We start from the raw sequence: 24,177 nt of genomic DNA on the forward strand, positions 1-24,177 counted from the left end.
ATAAGATTTAAATCTGTCTTAGTTCAGAGCAAACACAGAGGTCTGGAGAGTGTTTCTATGGGACATAGATTTCTTTAGCACACGCTTTTCAGGCCAGAGAAACTCACAGTTTTGGATCAAAAGGCTTGTGTACTCTCCAGGGAGACAGACTTGGGTCAGGCCCAATGCAGATTTCATGCTATTCTGGACTGCTGGAAACCTGCATTCTGTTTTTCTCATCAGCACTTTGCCAAAGTTCTGCCACAATTTTTGTGCTCACAATTGCAAGTCTGTGACAGCTCGCATTAGGTCACCAATATGACAGACGTCATGTTTTATAAATCAGTGTTTGCATCACGGGATGAGGTTATGACAGAATTTGGGATTGAGGCAGATTAGAGTCACACCTCGTGTCACAGTTGTTGATATATGACATAATGTAAGTGAATGAGGTTCTTTTTCTTTGCGAGTGTGTTTGGGCCTGCTGAGTTTCTGGGCATTTTTCTTTTTCAAAAAACGAACAAATCAAAAGCTAGAAGGGCACTCGAAGAGAGCAGACCTCCACCAAGGCCAGAAGTACACTCTTCTGTGATATGCAAATCTGCAAGCGCAAACAGCGGTCGATATTATTGATTGTTCTTGCGAAGTGTAAAGTTTGAACATTTTTCTCAATATTTCTGGGAGTTTATTACAGACGATTAACATGTGGATGTGAGTGAGAGTATAATTATGTTGTGTATGTTTTTGCGTTTCCACTGCCAGACCTTAGTCTGAGGGGAAAAAAAAGTTGTTTCAATTGTGGCAAAAGTTACAATCACAATGAATCCAATGTCCTTGAATGCACCACAACAACTGCTTTCTGTACATAGTTTGAGCAGCTTCGTGTGTAGGCGACCTCAGCCGATTACTGGTACCCATGAATGTGGACTGTGACACGGAGGCATCGTAGTGCTACAGTTGGCTGTTTTGTCACTATTAACTACCAGATGTATGGCATTTATTCCACAGGCCAAATGACCTATCTCGAAATGTTAACCAAAGTGAAAAATAATCTGTGTATCCACCCTGTGATTCGGATCCGCTCCAAATGTTAATGGATTGTTCCTTGGCCCGGACTGCAACCTTCCACCAAGTTTCACGAAAATTGTGCCAGAAGTTTTGTGAAGCTTTTTACACACTTTTGACACATCTTGTGTTGAAATCAACACCAAACGTGTTACATAAAGGAATATATGTTGTATATATGGAACCACAAATGAAATTATGTGCTATTTTTTTGTGGTCATTTATCTTAGACCAAGAACAATCTCCTGTGTGTACATGTTATATATATGATTATATTGTAGACATGTTATGTACATATATATCCATCCCAAAGTCTGTCAATATATGTTAATATTATATATGTAAATATAAAACATACTGTTTAAAATTAAGACTAACATATAACCACAGAGAATTTTTGCATATATTTTGTGTTAATAAATGTTATAAACATGCATGCAATATCATATAAGGATTCATTGCATAGTAATTTTTTAACATATTTATATATACAAATGTTACTTTTCTATATTTTATAAACTTGTATCTATATATATCCAGAGGATGTGGTAATAATGAATTGGCATATATAAATAAAATATACATTGTTAACATATATGGTTACAAAATATAACACCATAGAAAAGTCATCATGCAGCTTGTTGATTTATTTATTTATGTACATATAATAATTTTACTACTGGTTATTTCATATATGTTGAAAAATTCTGAAGTTCATCATATTGATATTTTTAATAGATATGTATATGCTTATAAAAATACACATTTTACTACTGGTATTTCATATATGTTATAAACTTATATGTTTATATATTCAGAGGATGTATGTATGAGATAATATATCGACATATATAAATTTAATGTATACTGTCAGCATATACAGTTGCACATATAATACCATATAAAAATTTGTCATATAGATATTTTTATTACTAATGGTATTTCATATATGTTCTGATCTTATATCTTAATATCTTCAGAGGGTATATATATATCGAGGATATATCACCAAATATGTGACATATATGTAAACATCACTCTTGATATAGGAGCATATATATATATATATATATTAGATTTCTGTATGGAGGTTTTCTGTATCTGTGATGAAAGAGCAGATAAACAAATGGCAACAAAAACATAACTTCCTCTGCGAAGGTAATAATAATGAAGTCAGATCACAAAGTCACCCAATTAGGTATTATAATTACAAGAATAGATCACAGATAACACGTCACCTACTTCTGTGTTTGTTGTGGAAACTAAGATTCTAATCCTCTAAGGAAGTAGCTTATAGTGTATCACAACTTCTATATTTTTTTAAAATTAGTAATACTGTCATCAGCAAAATATCAATTACTTTCCCTCTGCGGTGGAATGCATCATCACCGTTTATTTGACATTGATGCATTAATCAGAAAACCCCTCATCTGTTACTTTTATTGGGCCTTCCCTATAATTTAACCATCGCTGCTTTTTCTAATGCATCTCCAAACATTCATTATGCAGAACAGTTCCTAAATCTCCACAGTGGCTCAGGCATCGCCTCAAGCTCTGGCACAAGCTGTAGTTCAGAATGACTGTATCAAATTTCATCAGCTTGCCTGTAAATCAATCACAACCTCGGCAGCTCGATTCAGGGGGCATCGGAGTTAATGCACCAAAGGCGAGAGTCAGACCTGGAGTTTTTTTTCTTTTTTAGATATTATCTGTCATTGGAGATTAGCCTGAGCATTTTTGTCAGGATGCTGAGATTTTGACTCAAACTGCTGACCAGTGAACAACTACGACTGAAGTAGTTACGTGCCTTGCTCAAGAGCTCATGTAACGAAGTCGTCCTTGGAGGAGAGGATTTTATGTTCCCTTCCTGCTGTCTAAATTTTCCAACTTTATCAAATTTAAGCAACTACCCATCTCTGGGTAGCCCCGGGCTGCTGCAGCGCTGACCTTTCAAGGTTTATGAAGTAAAGCGATTATCTTCCAAATGGTAAAATGTAGTGTAAAATTGACATTGTTAATTCATACAGTATATTTTATTCATAGCCCCGGGTAACACTCCTGCTATCTTGTGTGATACCCAATGGACAATTAATATACAGTAATACATTTCAGCTGCAAAGTACATTCAGTTGACATGAATCCAACCATTACTTTGAAACAGGTGCACAGAATTTCAAGCAGCAGTCCTTTTGTTTTTCTCTGCAGCTTTGTATTTGACAAAACAAAATGTCAAGTCTTGCGCTTATCTGTATGCTCCCAGAATGCACCAGCTCGGTTTTATTGTGTTTAACAGGAGTGTAGGCAAGTTTGTTAACTGCACATCCTTCATTTAGAAAGGATAGTGCATGGTGGATGTGGCTCTCCACTTTATGCGGTTTGATTTATGTTGCTGTGCCCTGAACACTACACTGACCCTAATAACCAATTGGCCTGGTGCTGTTTTGTCATACCGAGTGATTTCTCTTGCTCCTCTGCAGATAATTCTGTGCTGCTGCTGCTGCTGATAGTAAATCATGACCAAAGACAGGATTCTGACCGCATGCAAACCTGCTTAGTCCAAACAAACAAATTGACTGTGCAGTATTAAGCATGCTGGTGCTGGTCTTATTGTAATTACCTGAAGAACTACTGACCACAAGAGGGCATTGTTATCACATTCATCCTCTGATTCATTTACAGGCAGCACCTTCACCACAGGCCTGATCCTGTTAGGTCGCTTTAGGAGAAAAAAGGATGAACTGGCTGAAGAGAGATGGGAGGAAGGAAGGAAGGAAGGAAAAAAGAGGGGGTTTGGGTACGGTCAGTCAGCTCAAAGTCAGCTCTCACAGCTGGCTCACAAGGTAAAAAAGCACAAGCACACTGTCATATATAGTCGAAGATGTAAGGAAAAAGAAATCACTTCTGTAAGCCATTTCTTTCCACCAAGATCATCATAAGAAAATTCTTCACTTCCCCCGGAGGAACGATGACTGTAAGGCTGACTGTTTGGATCATATTTTAGCTTTCGCTGCCCCACCCTGACATGTTTGTTAGACTTGTGGTTCACATGAGGTTTGCGGTGCTGCAGGGGCCATTGAGGCAATCCTGTTAGAGTCAAAATTAAATTTAATGCCAAATGTTTGCCGAATGAGTAAATGTGTGTTTATAAGTTGTAAGAAACCATTAATAATCCTTTAAGAAGGAGGAGAGAAGGAGTAGATGTTTATAAAGCTTAAATTGAATAATGTGTTAATGGAGTCTGGCAGGAGGTCACTGAACTCAAAACTAGCTTAGCTCAGGCTTAGCGTTACTTTGACAGACAGTTATAATCAGCTAATCAACCTATAGTGTAGGACTTGGTGTCACTTGTTATGTCCATGATTAATTGACTACATGATAAAAAGTTGCCATCCTCTCTAGTCGGCTCCAGATATATTAATCAGTTAAAGTATTGAGCAATATTTTATTGATGCACAATGCCAGTTAACTAGCTGCCGTGTGATTGGTCCGCAGCCCCACTCGGCCAGAGCGTGTGCCCCAACAGCCCACCTGACCCCGGATCGGTGGGCTGTTGGGGCAATTAACGTCCATATTTTAACATGGACGGGTCATGATTGGCTACATATTTTATTTTATTAAAGAAGGAAAACAGAAGCACTTAGTTAAAGCTAAAAGGAAAAGTTAATTTGCTATGAAAAAATGCTGTATCAGATTTATTATTTAATAAAGGATTTTTTACGCCATCATTATTTTTTGTTTTTTAATAACTAACTTTCAATCACTACCCCCATTACAGTTCAAAGTGAGGCTTTCACTGTCCAGAGATCAGTGGGAAAGTTTTACTCTGTCACACGCTGCTTCACTGAGTGCACCTGGTAGGAAAGCTAGCAGTTAGCTGTCATATTTTTAGATACTCTTTAGAAATTTGAATAGTATTTTTATTACAGAAGTTTCCCAAACATTAAAAAAATACAGTTTAAGGAACATGAGCATCTGGCTCATTTTGTCAGATGTTATAATGCCTCCTGTAAGTGTTCAGGAGGTTCTTGATGAAGGGGAGCCCCAGTGTTTCTCATTTATTATCATTTTTCACAAGTTTAAATTGCCAAGGTTAATTTGAGATTTGTGAGGAAAAAGATATTAAGAGTTTGTCCACAGATTCAGGCTCTTCTTCTCTTAAAGTTCACCATATTGATGCATTTAAATTATTTTATTTAGATTTTATTCAGCTGAAGCGTAGTTTAAATTTGATATGAAACAACTAGAAAAAATAATTAATTATACATAATTTTTTATTAGATTTTTGACATCATGTCAGGGGTTGGTGGGAGGGAGGGCCAGAAATGGCCCCCAGGCCAGCAGTTTAAGACCTCTGATTTAAATGTTAAATGCAGGCCCCAGTCCACATTAGAGGATTTGGCATCCGCCCACTACAGATTAACAAAATAGGGGCCCTCAAACAACATTTAGCCTTGGGCCCCCAAAAAGCTATAAACGCCCCTGGGGCTCAAATGTCTTGTGAGGGAGTTTTTGCTTTTAATGAAACCATCTGTCACCATATGGTCAGTTTTGGTTGTGATTTTCACTTATGGTTTCTGTGTCTGTGGTGTTTCAACATAGGTGTTTCACTTCAGCGTGTCTGTACATGCTGTGTTTCTGTGTCCTCTTCCCACGTCTCCACCCCTTTCTCTATCTTCTGCGGGTCTCTCTCTGTCCTCTGTTTATTCCTCTGGATCCTCCTGAAGTAGGGTTTAATTCGATCACCCTCTGCGTCATTTTAAAGACCCCTGACGTGCATGAAAAGTTTGAGTCACTTCCTCGGGGGGCTACCAGGCTGCTGTAGTTCTTCCAGACGATGCTTTTGCTTTTTGCAGGACAATCCAGGCTCCTCCCTTCGCACAACGTCACCCGATCCCGATCTCTCCCACAGCGTCAGCAATACTTAGCAGCTACACACTGTGGTGGCAGATCAGACGGGCGGTTGGCAGAGCGGGATAAAGACAAACCATTTCATCCAACAAGAAAAAAAGAGCCAGGAAAAGGGGGACGCTTATTATCCCACCATTCGCAGAGTTCCAGCAACTTCACCGACCTGGTGTGCTGCTGGTCTGTCCTGCTGGACAACCGGGAGGGAACTTAAGGAACTAAAACTGGGACGGTGCCAGCAGATTATCTGTTGTCGGAAGAATAAAGGCGACGTTTCTCCCGGAGCAACTCGCCAAGTGTTGGAAACTTCCCAGCGCAGCATCGATCGCGGACCTCCCGCCCACTTTTACCTCTGAAGGGGGGGAGAGAGAGTCCTGCAGCCGCTGCGGTGGATGGAGCCACAAAGCCTGGATGGTTAAACTAGAAGAGCCGCTTTGTTAAGAACTCTCCTTCCTCTCCATCACCCTAAAAAAAAAACAAAAAAAACGGCACATCTGCAGCCGCCTGGATCTCATTTCGGGGGACCCGACCAGGTTCTACTTTGTGCAAACTCTCCGCCGACCAACGGGGAACCGACGCAGACGTGCAGTTGATGCTTTGGCACGGAGAAGGAGCGCACCAGCACCACCGATCCTCTAGTTTTGCGAAAGTCTCCCGCTGGTAAACGAGTTGGAGGCCGAAGAAGTGGGATTTGCAGAAGTTACATGCTTGGCGTTTGTCGTCTCGAGTGAGCCCTGTTCATCCACTGTCAGGTTATCAGAGAAGATCCGGATAGTTGAGCGGAGCCATGGCGATGTGTGTGGGGATATGGATTCTCCTGTTAGCGCTGCACGTCCGAGGTAAGAGCCGCAGAAATCAGACTTCACATATGCTGCTCTCCGCAGTGTGCTGCGTGATGCTTTTTTGCACAGACTTGATTAATGCGTGAATGGGTGGATCGATGTGATTGCATGGTTTGTGTTTTGCAACAAGATGTGCAAATGAGAGAAAATTGGAAAGCGTTTTTTTTTTTAGGATCCAGCCCTCACCAAACGGCTGCAGAATACTTATTCGCCTGCAAAATAATGAAGTTACCCCTGCAGCAGGCAGATGGCGATATGTGCGAAGCGTGCAGGCCAGCCGTCTCAAGTTTTCCAATATCTCATTGTAATGGCAACTCGGAGCCACAGAGAGCTCCTGAATGATAATTGAAACCTGTGGCCTGCTATCCACAGCCCGTGTGTCTCATTGCTGCTGAATATCGGAAAATAACCAGAATTTAAGGAGAAATTATGTCACAATCCTTTATTTTTTTTAAAATCTGTGAATGAAATCCATACACAGGCCTTTGTTTGTTTTCATGATCAATCGTGATATTTTCTGCTGAAGAGTGACTCAGGATATGGTGACATTTGTCTTTGGCTTGAGTCATACTCTGAGAAATTGTCCTGAATACATACTAGATTTTAGAGAGACAGTGCGTGTGTGTGCGTGTGTTTTGGGTGGAGGATGAGGTGTTTAGGGAAGCAGCAAGGGTGGCTGATAAATGGAGTGATAATTTGACATTGATCATGCTGACATTAAAGGGACAGTTCACCCCCCAAAATCAAAAATTCATATTTTTCCTCTTACCTCTTATGCTGTTTAATCTATGTGGATATTTTTGGCATGCGATGCAGAGTTTTGGAGATATCAGGCTTAGAGATGTCTGGTTTTTCTTCAATGTAATGAGACTAGATGGTGTCAAACTGCCAAAAATTATGTGTGAAAACTTCAGTAGAAGTGCTTACTTCCAGAAATCATGACCCTGTTAGTCAAGATAATCCACAGACATTGTTGTGAGCAGTTTGATGTAGGGGCTACTTTCTTTCCAGTCGGAAAAAAAAGTAGTTCTGGTTGATTCTACTGCAGAAAGAAAGTGGTTCATAGTCACTGGTCACAGAGGTCATGATTTCTGGAAACAGATATCGCTGTCGAGATTTTCAGGTGTATGTTTTTGGTGCTTTGAGCGCCACAAAGCTGAGTGCCTGAATGCAGTCATCTCTACAGCTGTTACCTGCTAAAAACTCAGCAACTCACACCAAAACAATGATGGATGGATAAATAGCGCTACAGCCCAGAAGAAATACATGCATTATTGATTTTGGGGTGAACTGTCCCTTTAAAGCTTGCCAATGTGGGCCTAATTATTTAAACACATTCCTAATAAGTGTATTTGACAGTTATTGGAAGGAGCATCATTATTCTGGTTGTATTGACAGCTTTCTAATTGGGAACAGCAACAAAACACCATGTATATATGCCCCCGAGTGTGTGTGTGTGTATGTGTGTGTTTGTGTGTGAGTGATCCATTATGCAGAAGGGCTTTTTAAGGCTTAGCTGAAAGTTGACTAGTTTGTTTACATCTCGGACGAGTAAATTCTGTCTGGCGCCCCTATTTTAAGTCAGGAATGGACGAGGGTCAAGTGTGGTCAAGAAATGTCGGATCGTGTTTTGAACGGCACTGATCTCCTCGTTTCTCTGACACACTGCAGCATCTACATGTTTACTTAATGTGGTGTTTTCTTGATCCTTTCACAGCCTGAAAAGTATTTTCCAGGCGAACATTTTGTCACAATTTTTTTTTACCCCTCGAGCTTGAGAACAACCCAAGAGATGTTGACCTTGTTCGCTGTGAGGCTCCTTATGGCGTCATGTGTTTAAGACTGATTGAATACTTTGATCAAAAGCCCTGTCTGATTTACATTGAGATGATCCCTTTGCTTGTGGAGAAGAAGATCAGGATTAACTGGTTCCCTTGGGATTCACGGTGGAAATCTTTTGAAGCTGTTCAATCAAGGGGAGTTGAAATGTCTCAAAAAAATTGCACTTAAAGCGTCCTGGAAATGGGTCGTTTGAGCAAAGCAGGAGGTGTTTTCTAAGTATAATTAAACGTCGCATGAATGCACTTTGCTCTTATTTCTTTTTTTTCTAACTGCTGTAGTTAAAACCAAAGTGACTGCATAATTCATGCTCTTAGACATCTTCATAAAGGGAAGGGTTTGGAAATGTTTTATTTCAGCTTTTGTTTGGAAGCTTTTGACATGCAAAAAACAAAATTTGGTCTTTCACCCTGAGGTTAAAGGGCGTTGCCATAAAAGACCACCGTCTTTGATGGCCTAATTGATATACAACATGTTCCAGACTCTTCCCTCATTATCCAGGCGCAAACAAGTGGGGGGAATGGCCCTAACAAATGCAAGTAGCAGCAAAAACCCTGTTGCAGTTATCCATTAGGGAGAAGCCATTTGTGCTTGTCATTGTAATAACCATTTGCAGAAAACACAGAAGAGTGCCAAATTCATAAAAAAGAAAATATCCCGAGTCGCTCGCCAAATAGATTATCAAAAAAGGAACATTGAGAATAATGGATCTGTGAATAATAACAGCAGCTCCGTTCGTGCTTTCTTATATTAGCACTTGGTCTCTCCAGTATTGCAGACTGATATTTAATTGAGTGTGAATTGAGTTAGCAACCAGGTGGTTGTTTATGGCTTGGCTCCATCCCTGGGTCCTGGTGCTGTATGAGCCCATACAGATATCACTCTCAGCGGTGGGATAAGGAGATTTTCCAGCTCTAATTCCTCATCTTAGTTGGATTAAACATTTGGGAAATGAATGCTGAATGGTGGACAAGCATCAACTTTGAATGTGCCATTATTCAGGAAGGGAAATTGTGGAGCTGTAAAATCATAATCTTTGTAATAACTTGGCAGCAGGCGAGCTAAAATCATTATGCTGGAGACCCCTGTTGTTCATTTCTGTCACTCATTTCACGCAGCCTCTCGTATGAGTAGTAAGATTCTTTTCTAATATCACAACACAGTCGTAATAGTTTTAGACACGTACTGATCCACTTTTTTCAGTTTTGATTAGGAGTCGTAATATCTGAATTTAGATATAATTTAGATATCTGCCGATAATGATACTATACCAATACTGGTGCTCTTTTATTCTTAATGTTTATGATTTTATTATTATTACTGTTATTATTGTTGTTATTATTAGGGTAGGTGTTATTATAAGGATTCTGCAAGACTTCCTCCTGAAGGGCTAAGGCTCTAACCAGAACCATTTGCTTCTGAAGAACCTTTTTTTTTGAAAAAGAAGTTTGTGAAGTCATGGAACCCTTTCCATCCAAAGAACCCTTTTTGGTAGAAAGAGTTCTTCAAGGATTGAAACAGTCCTTGGTTCTGTGTAGCATGACATAAACTAAAATGCAAATGTTGCTGTTTGTCATGTGTTTGTTCAGAACATTGTGGTGTGTGTTTTTTTTTTGTATGTGTCATTTTTTATGCTGGTTTATTGTTATGCCATAAGTGAGGCGGCTAGTACATTTCTTGACTCTAGCTGTATCGTTGTGGAATAATTTGGAACACGTTTCCCATTTATTACTTGTAGTAACATCAATATTGGGCCATGATACAGATATTGGATTGGATCGGTCCCGTCTGCAATTAGTATGTGTGCCACTACCCTTTAACTGTGTTTATCTGCTGTGTGATTCTCACATGCCCTCCCCTGAGAGCTGTGAGCCACGGGTGATATTTCCTGTTTTCTTTTGATAGACAGCTTTATTGTCTCAACTCTTTAGGGGTTAATTGCACATCTAACTGCCTAAAATCTCTACGCACGAGCTTGTCAGCGAAGTCTGATGCACACCAGTTCATTTCGACTCAAGACAAACGGTCACATGCTGTGCTGCTGCAGTGTGTGTGTGTGTGTGTGTGTGTGTGTGTGTGTGTGTGTGTGTTTAAGACTCATTGGAAGCACACCGAAGTCTACCTTTGTGTATGAAATGTCACGTACTTCGGCTGGATTGATTGATTGACTGAACAGTCGGGGAGTCTGGAGACAATTGCAGGCATGTTCATAAATAGTGTTGGAACATGTGTTTGATGTTGAGTGCTGAAAACAGGCAGGAAAATGTTTCCTCAGATGGGTCATGGAACAAACGCTGCAGCCGCTCTGGAACATTGTAATTAGCATTTTGACTTTGCTAATTTCTCCTCTCTTTTGAAGAAAACTGTAATTGCCAGTCTGTGACATTTTGCATTTCACTTGGGTGACAGTTGTGATATTGTGAAACGGAGAGAGTCACTATGGGATTGTTGAGGCCTTGATGGTTTGAGTGTGAATGCAAATTGCTCTGATCCTCATCCCTTTGGGGAGTCTCCCTTTGGTTCCCGCTGAGGTGATGGATGGAGGAGAGAGAGCTCCCAGTCCTGGGAGACTAGCTTGAGGGGGAGCTGACAGGAGATTAAGCTTCGCTTTTTGCCATAGGAACTAATGGAGGCACTTGGCCACTCAAACTTCATCTCTTTGAGCGTTTAGCTCATTGTGGTTCTGCTGTCAGCTCTTTAGCAAATCCTTCTCAAAACACTGTGTGAAAAGTCTTTTTTGTCTCCTGTGATTCTGGAAATGGAGTGGCCCTCCACTCATTTCAGGAGCTGCACTCAAACAGCTGATTTTTTCTTTTCTCTGGCAAAATATTTGACGTAGAGAAATTTGGTTCACAGAAGTTGATCCAAGAGTAGGAATGGGAAAAGATAAGGTTTTATTAATACCAGTGGCATTATCGATTCTGCTAACGAATACAGGATAGATAAACCCCCATGACTCCATGTTGCAAGTTTCCAGCAGCGTAGATGTATGGCTTGGCAAGATATTGATATTATATCAATACTGTGGAATAAGACTAGATATCGTCTTGGATTTAGGATAAATCGTGATGTGGCATAAGTGTTTTCCTGGTTTGAAAGGCTGTATTACAGTAAAATTAAGTGATTTTGATATTTGATTTTGTATATATTGCCCATCCCTAACAGTATATATCAATATATTTAAAGCAGTAATAATTAATTGATTAGTCACCAACTCTTTTTATAATGAGTCAGTCATTTTCAATTCTCTGATTCCAGCTTCCTAAATGTGAATATTTTCTGGTTTCTTTACTTCTCTCTGACAGGTAACTGAATATCTGACATTTTCGCGTGTCATCCGAACACTGATCAACATTTTTCACCATTTTCTGATATTTTATGGACCAAACATCTAATTGATTAATCAAGAAAATAATTGAAAGATTAATCGAGAATGATAATAATCATTAGTTGCAGCTCTAGAATTGATACGATTTTTTAGGGGGTTAGGGTTGGGTTCTATTTACTTGTGCAATCCTTGATTGATTGTTTTATTGATTCCTGATTACTTTTCTGTGCTGGTACAGAAAAAGTCACTGAACACTGTTTAAATTCTGGTTTTGTTACAAGCTAAATTTCAGGCAGGACATTCAAGGTCTTGATAAATAATTTTTTAAATACCTTTTGTACTTTCAATTCTATGAAGTGGTGCATGTGGTATCAAAAAAGTATCAATACTTTCATGCTTTTGACAACCTTATCAAGTAGCATCACTCTTTTATGCTATCGAAGGTTGCTGTTATTGTGACAACTCAAGTCAGTGCAACTCTTTTATTATCTCTGAGTCTGAAGACAGAGTCAAAACAGAGCTTTCCATCTGAGGAACGTCATTGCTTTGCAATGTGCAACGGTTAGAAAAATATCGATGAAGGAAGTGATAAACTCAGAGGAATGTGATTCTGAGGGATCGGACAATCTGTAACCGGTTCTCAACTCTCGATTGCCATCTCTTATTCCATTTTTATTTTTTCTTGTAAGTTCCTGATGCACATTCTCAGCCCCCGTGGTCTCTACATAAAGGCTGCGTATCACAAAATAGATGAATAAAACATGACAATAAGCACTGAACCTAAATAATGGAAAGGTTATGACAAAATGGAGTGTTCTCTGCGTGCGGAAGACTGCACAAATAGTATTAAAGACGGAATGAATGTTAAATTAAGTTCACCTCCTCCATTGTTTGGAGTCTGTAGTTTATATGCAGGATTTCAGTCATGGTAAGGAATAAATGAATGTCTCACGGCCTTGAGTGAGGAGCTCGCAGCTCCTCAGCATGTCTCTGCGATGATGAAATAGTTTGGATCAGATCCCCCATCACTGTGAAGCTATTTTAGTCAAATATCACAAGTAATGTTTGTCCCAGACAGAGCCTGTCTAAAGTTACCAGATAGCTTGTTTTGTCAGAACATGCAGTTCAGTATCATATGTTTTCATTTGGTTGTTATTCTGGTGTATAGTGTCTGAGGTGTCCTCTCCTCCAGTCGCCGTGTAGGATCAGGATGGAAAACACGTTTATCAGCAGGCTGCAGCTGCAATTTTATGCTTTAAATCCTTGAAATTCGTCTCTGTTTCAACTCAAATCGCAGAATCAGCAAAGGAAGGAAAAAGGAAATCAATAAAGGGGATCAAATCTCGCCCTGAGCCTTTCTGATTTGGCATTAATCTGTCGAGTCTTTTTCTTTCTATTTAGCCGATCCTTGTCGAGGGATTAAATAGTTAAATTCCAGCTCTGCTCTTGACAACGAGAATGGCATTGACTGACTACACTTGTTCCATATTTTCCTCGCCGTTTGTCGGATAGCTCTTCCAGCGACTGCGGATAGGCTTATTATGGTTCCTGAGTTGATGTAAATCTTCTCTGAAGAAAAAGTAAATAATCTCACATGTTGGAGGGATTCTGACAGTCTGCACTGCTTTTATGTGACACCGTCTTGGCTTGCCAAAAGCTTGTACACTTTCTTAGCTCTGTTTCTCCCTCAGTGCTCAGTTACTATAGATACTACCTGTAATCATTCATTTCTGTTAAAGACAAATCATTTTTATTTCTTCACAGGAACTGCATCTGTTTTTTCCCCCCAAGACGTTGTGTGAAGGGAACACAGCCTCTCAAATTAATGCATCATTTAGATTTTTTTTATGCAGTCATCTTGTATTTTCTGCCTCACCGATTTAAAAAAAGAAACCTTACGGGAATACCGTTCTTTGCTCATTGTGTCTGGGTTTACAACTGTGGCACTTAGTCATGGGTTGAGCTGGGATTGAGAGAGTGGGTAATTCCTGGTCTTCCCACTAAAGGCTGTGTGCCTTTAAAATAAAGCAGATCTAATCAGTGCAGCTCCCACCCCCCTTGTGTGACTGCCTGGACAAGTCAATTTACAACATGCAGCTTGGCTGATGTGCCTCCATTAAGGAGCAAAGAAGTCCTGATAACCAGTCAGTGAACAACCTGCTGAGTGTGAGGATAAAGAGGAAAACGGATCCTGTAAGGTGGAAATACAGAATCTATCATGGTAGCTGAATTTTGACCTGATACCAGGTCTATAGAAAAACCATAAAGAGGTGTCTCTTCTTTGAGGTTTTGTTACATTGGCTGCGTGCTCGTCTTGGTCGGCTCTTTGGCTCTGCTTTGTGAACTAGTTGAGGTAGACTGGGATTCATTTTACAACTTGATGGACTAGTTTGAAGCTGTTGCCATGTTTTCTGCTGTTTGACTCAGTTGAATTTTGTGCTGACTATTGCAGTCTGTTGACAAGAGCTGGCCTGCAGCTCAGACTCTTAGCGTCCTGGGTCAGACCAATATATCAGTCAGCTGATGTACTGGGCCAGTAGAGGCCTGAAGATAAATATTTGATGGAACTTTCTCCCTGACAACAGTGTCGTTCTTATGTTCTTATTTTACAGTCCCACTGTTAAGAGGTAATATCTTTTAAATGTTCAATAAACTTCATGTGTAATACATTTTCCAAAGTCAAGAATGTCTTCTGCACTTTCTTTCTTTCTTCCTGGCATAGAGAGTGAATGAAGTGAAGGAGCGCCGTTAGCAAGAACAAAGCAGTTAATCAGATTAAATAGCATTATTTTCTACCTATTTCAGATTGGTTATGTTCTAAAGCACAAATAAACATGCCTACACCTCTGCACAATGTCAGAGTTTGTGTGAATACAGCTGAAGCGATCCTCAGTCTTCTCTGCCTGTGATTGTCTGTGTGTGTCTCTCCCGGCAGCTCTCACAAATTGAGAGCAGGAGGAAGAGACAGAGACAGCAATGTAACTGTTAGAAAGAACAAAGCAGTGAATCAGAGAAATAAAACATCTTTTCCTATTTATTACAGAGTGGTTATGTTCTGAAGCACAAATAAACACGCTTGCATCTCTGCACAGAGTTTGTGTGAATATAGCTGAAGCGATCCTTAGTCTGCTCTGCCAGTGATTGTAGAGAAACAGAGACAGCAAGAACAAAGGAGTGAAACAGAGAAATGAAATGTCTTTTTCTGACTGTTTTACAGAGGTTACTTTTTATAGCACTCATAAACACGCCCACACCCCACAGCCAAAGTGATCCTCAGTCTGCTCTGCCTGTGTGTATCTGTGTGTGTCACTCTTTCAGCAGCTCTCACAGACCCCATTGGTCGATACATTCTTTTGGAGTCCTGACTAGAACTGTTAATTAATTGATTAGTTGTTAAATGTTCTCAAATGTGAATATTTTGTGGTTTCTTTAGTCCTCTATGACAGTAAACTGAATATATTTCATCACCTTGGGGTTTGGAAGCATTGATCAACATTTTTCATCATTTTGTGACATTTTAAAAACCAAAGAACTAATCATGAAAATACCTGACATGTTAATCAATGAAATAATCGTTACCTTAAAACCTGCACTCTGTATTGGCTTAAGGCTACACACCACTCCCAAATAGGCTGATGCCCAGAAATGTCTCGAACACAGAACCACAGGGATTATTTTTTATGAGACTATACATTGTTTTTTTTTTTTTAAGGAAAATCCGGCCAAGTGTGCTTTGAAGTATTTTAAAGAGATATTTTATTCTTGGTTTCATTGTCAAGGCTGCTGTTCTTGTGTTTTTGACACTCCACAGCTAAATAAGTGACTTTTCCATCCTGCCTTCTGTCATTTTTCTAAATTTGGGACCTCAAACAGGTCAACATATAAGACATTGAATATTTGCAAAGAGAAAAAAAAACGTCTCCAACTTCTGACTGAAAACATCCGCACTGCCTTCAAAAACCATATCTGTCAATCCCATTACAAGCCTTCCAGCTCACCCACTGCACATGCCATCCACTGATAAATACCCTCCAGGGGTGAAGCTGAAATGGAATATTAGCTTGCAGAGCACATTCGAAGGAAATATCGAACATTTCTGAAAATTTAGCAGCGGTTTCAATCTCTCGTTACGGAAATGTTCAGAATCAAAGCGGTATTGAAATTTCCGTCATTGTGACACATGCACCCACAAGGCTCAAAGCTGATCTCCTGCTAGAACTTTACATTTCTCTTTTACTTTCTGCAAACTTGGGTGCACTCTCCCCCCTTCACCCACCCACACCCCTCCATCTCTCTTCTCCCCTTTCCTGCCTCTCCTGTCTCCTCCTCGCTCTGCCTTTGAGGACGGTGCTCGCTGAGAGTCGGCTTGGTTAGCACTTGATACAAAAGGGGGTTTGTTTCATGAAATGTTTCCCTTTTTAATGACTGATGGTGTTCGCTCATTTAATATTCCGCACTGATATCTCTCAGGGAGCTGACTGTGCTTCAAAGCAACAGCGTGGTTGTAAATGGGAGTGGGTGAAGGGGGGGCACCAGCAGCAGCGGCAGCGGTGGTATAAGGGAGGAAGAGAAGGGGGGGTGGGGGGTTTTGCTTAGAAAACACAAACACAGGTTTATTTATTCTCCCTGACATATAGCTAAGCTTCCAGTGTGCTGCAGCCTGCTGCAAAGCTCCTTAGCACCCTCGTCCTGTGCAGACAGACGAGCAAAATATGAGTGATAACAGGTCAGCTCTGTGTCTGTCAAATTCCTCTCAGCGTGCAACTTTCATTCATGTTTGCATCGTTCCCCCGCTGTTATCGACTGTAAAGATAATTGCTCGATTCAAAAGGATCGCTTTTATGTGAACATCTCTGACAATATTTCAGCGATTATTTCTTCACTCTGCAGCTGACATGAGAGTTTCCCAGAGCTCGTCTTTATACTCAGATTGAGGTCAACCTACATGAGTGGTGCGCTCTTACAAATACAGGTGCTAACTAGAACTGTATAGGGTTCTTCAGCTTGTCCTTTTGGTTCCTGGTTGATCATTTTGTATAGGTTCCACTAAGAACCCTTTCAGAGGGTGCTGGTTGTAAATGGTTATACCTAGATCCATCTGTGAACGGTTTCACCCCAAACCCCCTCTAGGGCCTTTTCCACCAAAATAGTTCCGGTTCTCGGACTGGTTCACTTGGTGCATATCTAGTGAACCAGACCACGTTTCTACCAATTTTGGGCAGAATAATCGTAATCAAGGATTCAACAGAGGGAGGTGCTCAATGCACAAGAACAACTTAGGATCCTAATCGATTTATTTTTGGTAGAAATGCTCCAAACAGTTTAAGATTAGGTTCTTGAGAGAATGGAGCCAGGTCCATGTTGGTGGAAAAGGCCTATGAGAGAAAACCCTTCTGTGGTGTAATGGTTCCACCCAGAACCCTCTCTGGGGGTTCTCCCCAGAACCTTTCTACCTTCTAAGGGTGCTAACAAGAACTCACGCTGGTGGTTTCTACCAGAGCCCTTACATCCAAGGGTTTCATCTAGAACTGGTTCTTCCAAAAAAGGGTTCTTTGGATGAAAATGGTGCTTGATAGAGCCTCTAATTTTTACTAAGAATCCTTGGTGAACTCTTTCTTTAAAACCAAATGGTTCTGGGTAGGACTTTAGCCCAACCCTTATGTTTTTTTTTTATTGCACATGTTTCAACTTTGCTGTAAGAGAGATGAAGATAGAGCACAGCAATGGCCTGCAGTTTGGCATTGATCCTTCCATTTTGTTAGTAGGGTCTATGCCAAAGCAACTAATGTAGTCTGCTATTGATTCCCCAGTTTCAAGCCTGGCTGAATTTCACTCCAATGTTGCATTGTTTTCACAAAATCAGGTGTGCCAAATGGCCTCCGCTTCCTTCTTCTATGCCCTCTTGTTGTTTTAACTGACATGTGGCTATCAGTAGCTTTTGTATTCAAATGTGTGTGAAGAAGAGGTGAGTGGGTGGGTGAGTAATCTAACCGCCAGCCCCACCTCAGCTCAGGGAGAGGGGCTCTGTTTATCCCTTTATCTTGAGTCTGCGTCAGCGCTGCCCTTATTTAAACTAGACCTGTTTACAGGTAAAGCTGTAGGGTATGACTGTACTGTGCTTAACCATATTTACTCCTCTAAATGCAGCACAGTATAAGACGGATCTGCCAGCAAAAGGAAGAAAATGAGGGAACATACATTCACCTCTGTTTTTTCACACTTGACATTTATAGGAGAAGTGCATATTATGAATGCGGACCAAAGGGACTCATAAATACTGTAGAAGATTTGCACATACCCTCCACACCTGAGGTCTCCATCACAGAAAGTGCACACAGGGCTGCTGCAGTGTCCCTAACCCATTAATTTGGGGAGCGACTGGCTGGAAAGCAGGTCTGTCTCATGAGGACCTGCCACTGTACCTGCCTGTCCTCTGCTGTCCTCGGTACAAGGCTTCAACTTCTCAGGCAACGTGTCTGATTCCAGGCATAGAGCAGGTTTAAATTTGTATAATACTTAATTCAGTACATTGTTCATGTCTCCTCCTGGACAACTTTTCATGTTCGCAGTTTTTTCTTGCTTTAATGCCTCCAATGTATGATTGAAGTTTCTTTAATGATATATCAGCTGATACTTGTTGTTTTTATGTGAACAAATTACATAAACAAGCATTTAAGGTAAGGTTGCATCGCGGGGTGTTAATAATTAATAATTTATCGATTAATGGCTGTTGAGAATTTAATTAATGAAAATGTATTAGCCGGTAATGTATGTTTTGTGTATGATTTCTCCAGAGCTCACAGGTTTTCTCAGTTTGGTTTGGTCCGCCTTGTCAGTGTGGAAATGACAGTAATTGCACCCCATTTGTTTTGTTTTGTTTGGCTTAGTCATTTGTTGAATAAGAACAGGTGGAAAGGAGCAGCCATGTTGAGCTGGAACCTTGTGTTTGATTATTCTGCTAGAACTGTTTAAATAAAACTTAAACTGGGAAAAAGCCGTTTTTTACTAATGATTCATTAAGAGTGGATTGTTGAGCTGTCAGATGTCAGAAAGGAAAGAAAAATACACAGAATTTACAGCTCTAGTTGAATCACATTTGTTTTAAATTGCAGTCGGTCAATCTGTTGACCATTTTGTAAAATTAATTGATTAGATATTTGGTCTATAAAATGTCAAAAAAAATGTTCCCCAAACCTAAAGATCAATTCAATTTACTTTTATAAAGGAACGAAAAACTGAAAATATTCACATTTAAGAAGTTAAAATGGAAGAATGCAAACTTTTGCAAAACAATTAATAGATTATCAAAATAGTTGCTGATTAGTTTAACAGTTTACAACTTAAATTGCAATAAAGATATGCATACGGTGGGATATTTGACAAAGTAAAATCATAGTAGATTTTCAACAGTAAAGTTAAATGTTATGCAAAAAACCCTCACTGAGAAACATGAAGGACGAATGCTACAACTTGTTTTGTTTTTTTGTTTTTGTTTCTTTGTTGCGTTGGGTAAGTTTAGAAAATAAGCAACCTTTGTTGAAGGTTTAAGAACAAGCCAGGTGTAGTTGACCTCAGTCTGACTTCTAGTTTTGTCTGGGTTACTTTTTACTATTTCCCCTGAAGGTAATAATTCCTAATGCAGAATAGTTGCATATAAAATGCCTGCTATACCCCCCCACCCACCACTCTCCTCCTCCTCCTCCTCCTCCTCCTCCTCCTCCTCCTCCTCCTCCTCCTCCTACATTTCTTCTTGCTCCTTCCAGCTGAATAACTTTGCCAGGGGTTTCCACATGGGAGCTTCCACTCTGGCAGCACACGTCTTGCTTGGCTACAGGTTTGCAAGTGGAATTAACCAGTCAGGAATCTGGAAAAGGGCTTTGATACCAGTAAAGGAATCACGCAGGGCCATTTTGTAGTTCACAGCGTTTGTCAGTTGAGCCATGAAGATGCCAAATGTCACGTCGGGCCAGAGAAACAGAAGGTTCTGGTTCAAGGGTTCCCCCTTCTCCAACCCACGTGTCCAACATATGAGTTGCAGCGTTTCTATGATGATAAGTTATGCAGAATTAAGTGGCCACAAGAACACCCACTCGCTGACCCTGCACCCACATAGCTAACAGCTTCACAGATGTGTGAGAGTGAACATTTTCCTGCTTTTATTGATGTAACTGCGTTGCATTTCTTCCTCTACCTTAACCATATGTTCTGTTTGCATGCAGCACGAGCATCATAAATATTTATCTCAGATGGATGCAGGGGTTTGCAATTGTTCCCGGCACTGTGTACCTCCTTTGTCAGCATTAGGAAACTGAAAATAGAAGCTAAATAGGAACAAATGTTGGAATGAGAAACTTGATATAGTGGCTGTTTAATACCGCAGCAAAACCCTTAAAATACCTTCCCTCTTACAGCCTGCAGACTCATGCCCTTCACTATGCCAAGTTTCAAATTGTTCTGCAGAATGGGCTTGAGGATTTTTACCTTCCTTCCTAAGTCGCGGAAAAAAAAATTAGCAAGGGAAAATAACAGCCTGGATGTAAAGAGGAAATGGTAGATTTACATGTTGGCCCTGCAGGGGATGGGAGTTTGCAGAGGGTCATGCTGTTCCTGAGTGCGGCTATGTTCCAAGGGTGATTCTAGTTTGTCTTGAAGTAGTGTTCTTGGCTGAAGTTCTTTTTAGTCACATCGGGGCTGCTCGCTGGAAGAAAAGGCTTGTGCAAATAAAAGTTCATTCAATTTTTTCCAGCTCATTAGGCCTTTTTTGTGTCGCTGTGCGGGAAGCCAGCGGACCCCCCAAAACCAACTCATATCCTCCATTAAAGCTATCTTCAAACAAGCCTGTTGCATAATAGTAAGAATATTATGACACATAAAACAGTAAATTAAATTAAAAGCTCCATAATGTGCTAAAGATCATATTGTCTGCTAAATTAGTTTAATTAAAGCCTCTCTTAATTTGACTAATGAGTGATTCACAAGCTCAATCAGATCTCTTATAACGAGTGGGTCCGAGTCAAGATTAAATGGAAGTCCCCCACGTTTCAATAGACTGCTCAATATGTGATGAAAGCAGTTGGGGGATGAAACTGATTGGATTTGCCCCACATCGCCAAGGGTGTGTTTCAGCCCTGCTGTTTGTGAAATTTTTTTGGTTGAGCTTAAAAAAGAAAGAGAAGCAATTCCTGCCAGAGGGAGCGGCGCTCCAGTGGAAGTAATCCAAATAACAGGGGGTTGATTCTGTATGTAGTTATATGGGATTTAAAGGGTTAATCCTATTGATTGGGTTGCGGGATTTGCCTGTGTAATTCTGGTGGAAGGTTCTCTGACTCCTCACTGTTGGGTGTGTGAGATTCGGGGGCAGGGGGGAGTTGTGTGCCGCACTTCCCCCGTCGCCCCTAACCCCTCTTTTCATTCTCACACTGCTGACGCTTCATGACTGGCGTGGGGCGGGTATTTGTTTTTGCTTGGAAGACCCGGGAAGGAGTGCACTGAGGCATGAACACATATATATATATGTGTGTGTGTGTGTGTGTGTGTGCGCGAGTGTGCAAGTGCATACGTCCGTGCGCAGGCCCGAGGCAGAGGCAGCTTCACGTTGCCGGCCCTGCCACCCCCCCCCGATCCTGACCCACTTTCTTTTCCCCGCTCGTCGCTCCCTCTTTAATTGCCGCGCGGCACACTGAGGCCATCTGCTCGACTGAGGCCCGTCGCCATGGAGATGCTGGGAGGCTTTTCGGATTTGCTGTGGACTGACCAACAGGGAAATAGAGGTCAGGGAATGGGGGTAGGGTGTTGGACAGTCATAGGGGCACTGGAGCTGTGTTAGGAGATACTCATCTGGCAGTAGTACACCTGCGCGATACATCTGGAACATCTGCAGTCACATCCTTGCGGTGATTTTCAAAAGATATAATGTAGATGGGCTGAAAATATCAACTTGCCACAAAATCAGCTTTTCAGGATGTTTGATGGGTTCAGTGGGAGAGGTTCTCCTGAAGCTGAAGGGCAAGTCTATAATCCCTCAATTTAGCCTGAAACATGGAAATAATGACAGTAAGCTATAGCTGTAAAAAAAAAAAAAAAAGTTGAGAAAACTAGATTTTTGAGTTTTGAATCAAACTTGAACTCTTTAGTTTTAAAGGCAGACTCATGCTCATTAATCATCACATTAATTCAAGAATTCTAATTAATGCCGAATGTTTGACAAATGAGTCAGTGTCTGTTTATGAGTTGTAAGAAAGCATTAATAATCTTTTAGAAGGCGCAGATGTTTGTAACTGTTAAGTTGAGCAATTTGTTAATGGAGTCTGGCAGGCAGAAGGCAGGCAGTCACTGAACTCAACTCCAGAGTGTGTATTTTCAGAGCAGTGGGCTTTTGTTTTCAGGATAAGAGGCATAATTTTACATTAACAGACAAGTCACAGTTATAAACAGCTGATCAACTTACAGTGGAGGACTTGTCATCACTTGTTATTGTCAAATTAAAATGTTTTGCTACTGGGGAAACCACTCACTTCAACCATAGATCATGTACTAAAATACAGGCTACGGCTCCAACTCGCTGTCTGGACTACAACACTCATTTTTGGACACGCAGTGGCTACATATTGCCTATTTAAGAATTTGAGCTGGGCTCAAAACTCAGTTTAAGTAAGGTGCCTTGAAATTTTGAGTTTTTGTAACTTTTTTCACAGTGTAGAATGTCCCAAGTTTATGTGGATTTTTTTCACACAGAGTCCAGAATTAAAATACAAAGTTGTCTAAACATTACAAATTACACATTTCACAAGGACACTTTCAGACAAAAGGTGATTCGTCTGTGTTAAGATTACCGCGTTGCCTCAGTCAGATGTGTATTTAGCGTCATCTCATCTGCCCGCCCTGATCATATTGAGCTGTGTTCTTTTATCCTCATGAGCGTCTTTGTATATTTTGCTGCTGCTGCTTATTTCCTTTCCAATGACACGCCTCAGTGAGGAAGCAGTTGTGCTGTGTTTCCAATTAACACTCAGGCGTATTTCAGAGCTGTGGTCTGCACTGCTGGGTCGCCTCTCGCTCCTCGGTCTGTCAGACGCGCTCGCATCAAGTCCGCCCCGCGTGTAGCTTAAACATTCAAATATTCCATGCCTGCGTTCGAAAGGATCATTTGGCCGAATAGCTTAAATGTGGCATTTTGTTCCAAGAGAATGTTTTACTTAAATGGCTCTAATGGAGTCTTGGTATTGACCTCTGGCACCTGCACAGCACTGGGAGCTTTGGGAGCCACTCTTTATATTTACTCCTCTGTTAAAGGTCAATATTGGTAGCTGTCATTTCTGAAGAGCCATTTATAGGTCAATACCTCATTAGTAATCAGGTGGAGTTTTGGATCAAATGCAGCTGCTGTCTTGTCTGTCGCAGAGCTATGTCCATTTTCAAGTTCAGGGCAAAGGCACAGGATTCTGTCACACTGATATAGAACATGGCACGTTTAAAGGGACAGTCTGGCACTTTTTATATGGACGTTGATGGCAAAAGTAGCCATTCGAAGCGTGCTGTGTCGATGACGAAAGCTGAGTTCTCTGTTGTTCTTCCTGCATCCAGTGATGTCACAGTGATATCACTGGGTGTGAGGCTTGGATTTCTAGTCTCTGCCTCTGGATAGGCAGGGGGAGAGACTTTGTACTCTCTGTACTCTGTACTCTGTACTGCTCAACAAAGTAATAGCTATACTCTTGGGTGGTGATCACATGGCAACATGGGTGTCAGACGCTCACGTGCAATGCATCCTGGTACTTCTGCACAGCTGCATGAGCATGAAATCTTGCTAAATATAGCATGCACTGAGGAATTCATTGGTTGACTATACATTTACCATCGACACTGACTGGACATCTACATGCAAAGTGGTGAATTTTGAAAGATGATGTCCTCAAACTGCATATTTTGTTCAACCAACTGTCCAAAACTCAGAGATATTCAGTTTTAAATTATATAAACAGTGCAGCAAATCCTCACATTTGAGAGGCTGGACACAACATGTTTGATATTTTTGGTTGATGAATGACAAATGATCAGTAAACCTGACTGACAGCAGGGTTCCAAATGTTTTGCATTTTCCTTCCATATTTGTTTACTCTGATCAAACTGAACCGTTGGTCCCCACAACAGTTGTTGAGACTGTATCTCAGATTGTTAGAGTGAAGGTACCCCACAAAGTAAAACTGTGTGCACTAGGAA

The 24,177-nt window shown here is 40.7% G+C and overlaps 1 protein-coding gene across 1 annotated transcript in view; it reads left to right on the forward strand.

Annotated features, from left to right (window-relative positions):
• The first annotated feature begins 6,052 nt into the window (after positions 1–6,052).
• LOC146328422 (nectin 1b-like) overlaps positions 6,053–24,177 on the forward strand; it is a 127,099-nt gene continuing 108,974 nt past the window's right edge. The window contains exon 1 of the mRNA XM_084717432.1: positions 6,053–6,788. Coding sequence (XP_084573558.1) covers positions 6,737–6,788 — 52 coding nt within the window. The 5' untranslated portion in view covers positions 6,053–6,736. The remainder of the gene's footprint in view (positions 6,789–24,177) is intronic.

This window comes from Lutjanus erythropterus, chromosome 4, assembly GCF_056507025.1.
Source record: "Lutjanus erythropterus isolate fLutEry1 chromosome 4, fLutEry1.hap2, whole genome shotgun sequence".
Lineage (NCBI taxonomy): Eukaryota > Metazoa > Chordata > Actinopteri > Lutjaniformes > Lutjanidae > Lutjanus > Lutjanus erythropterus.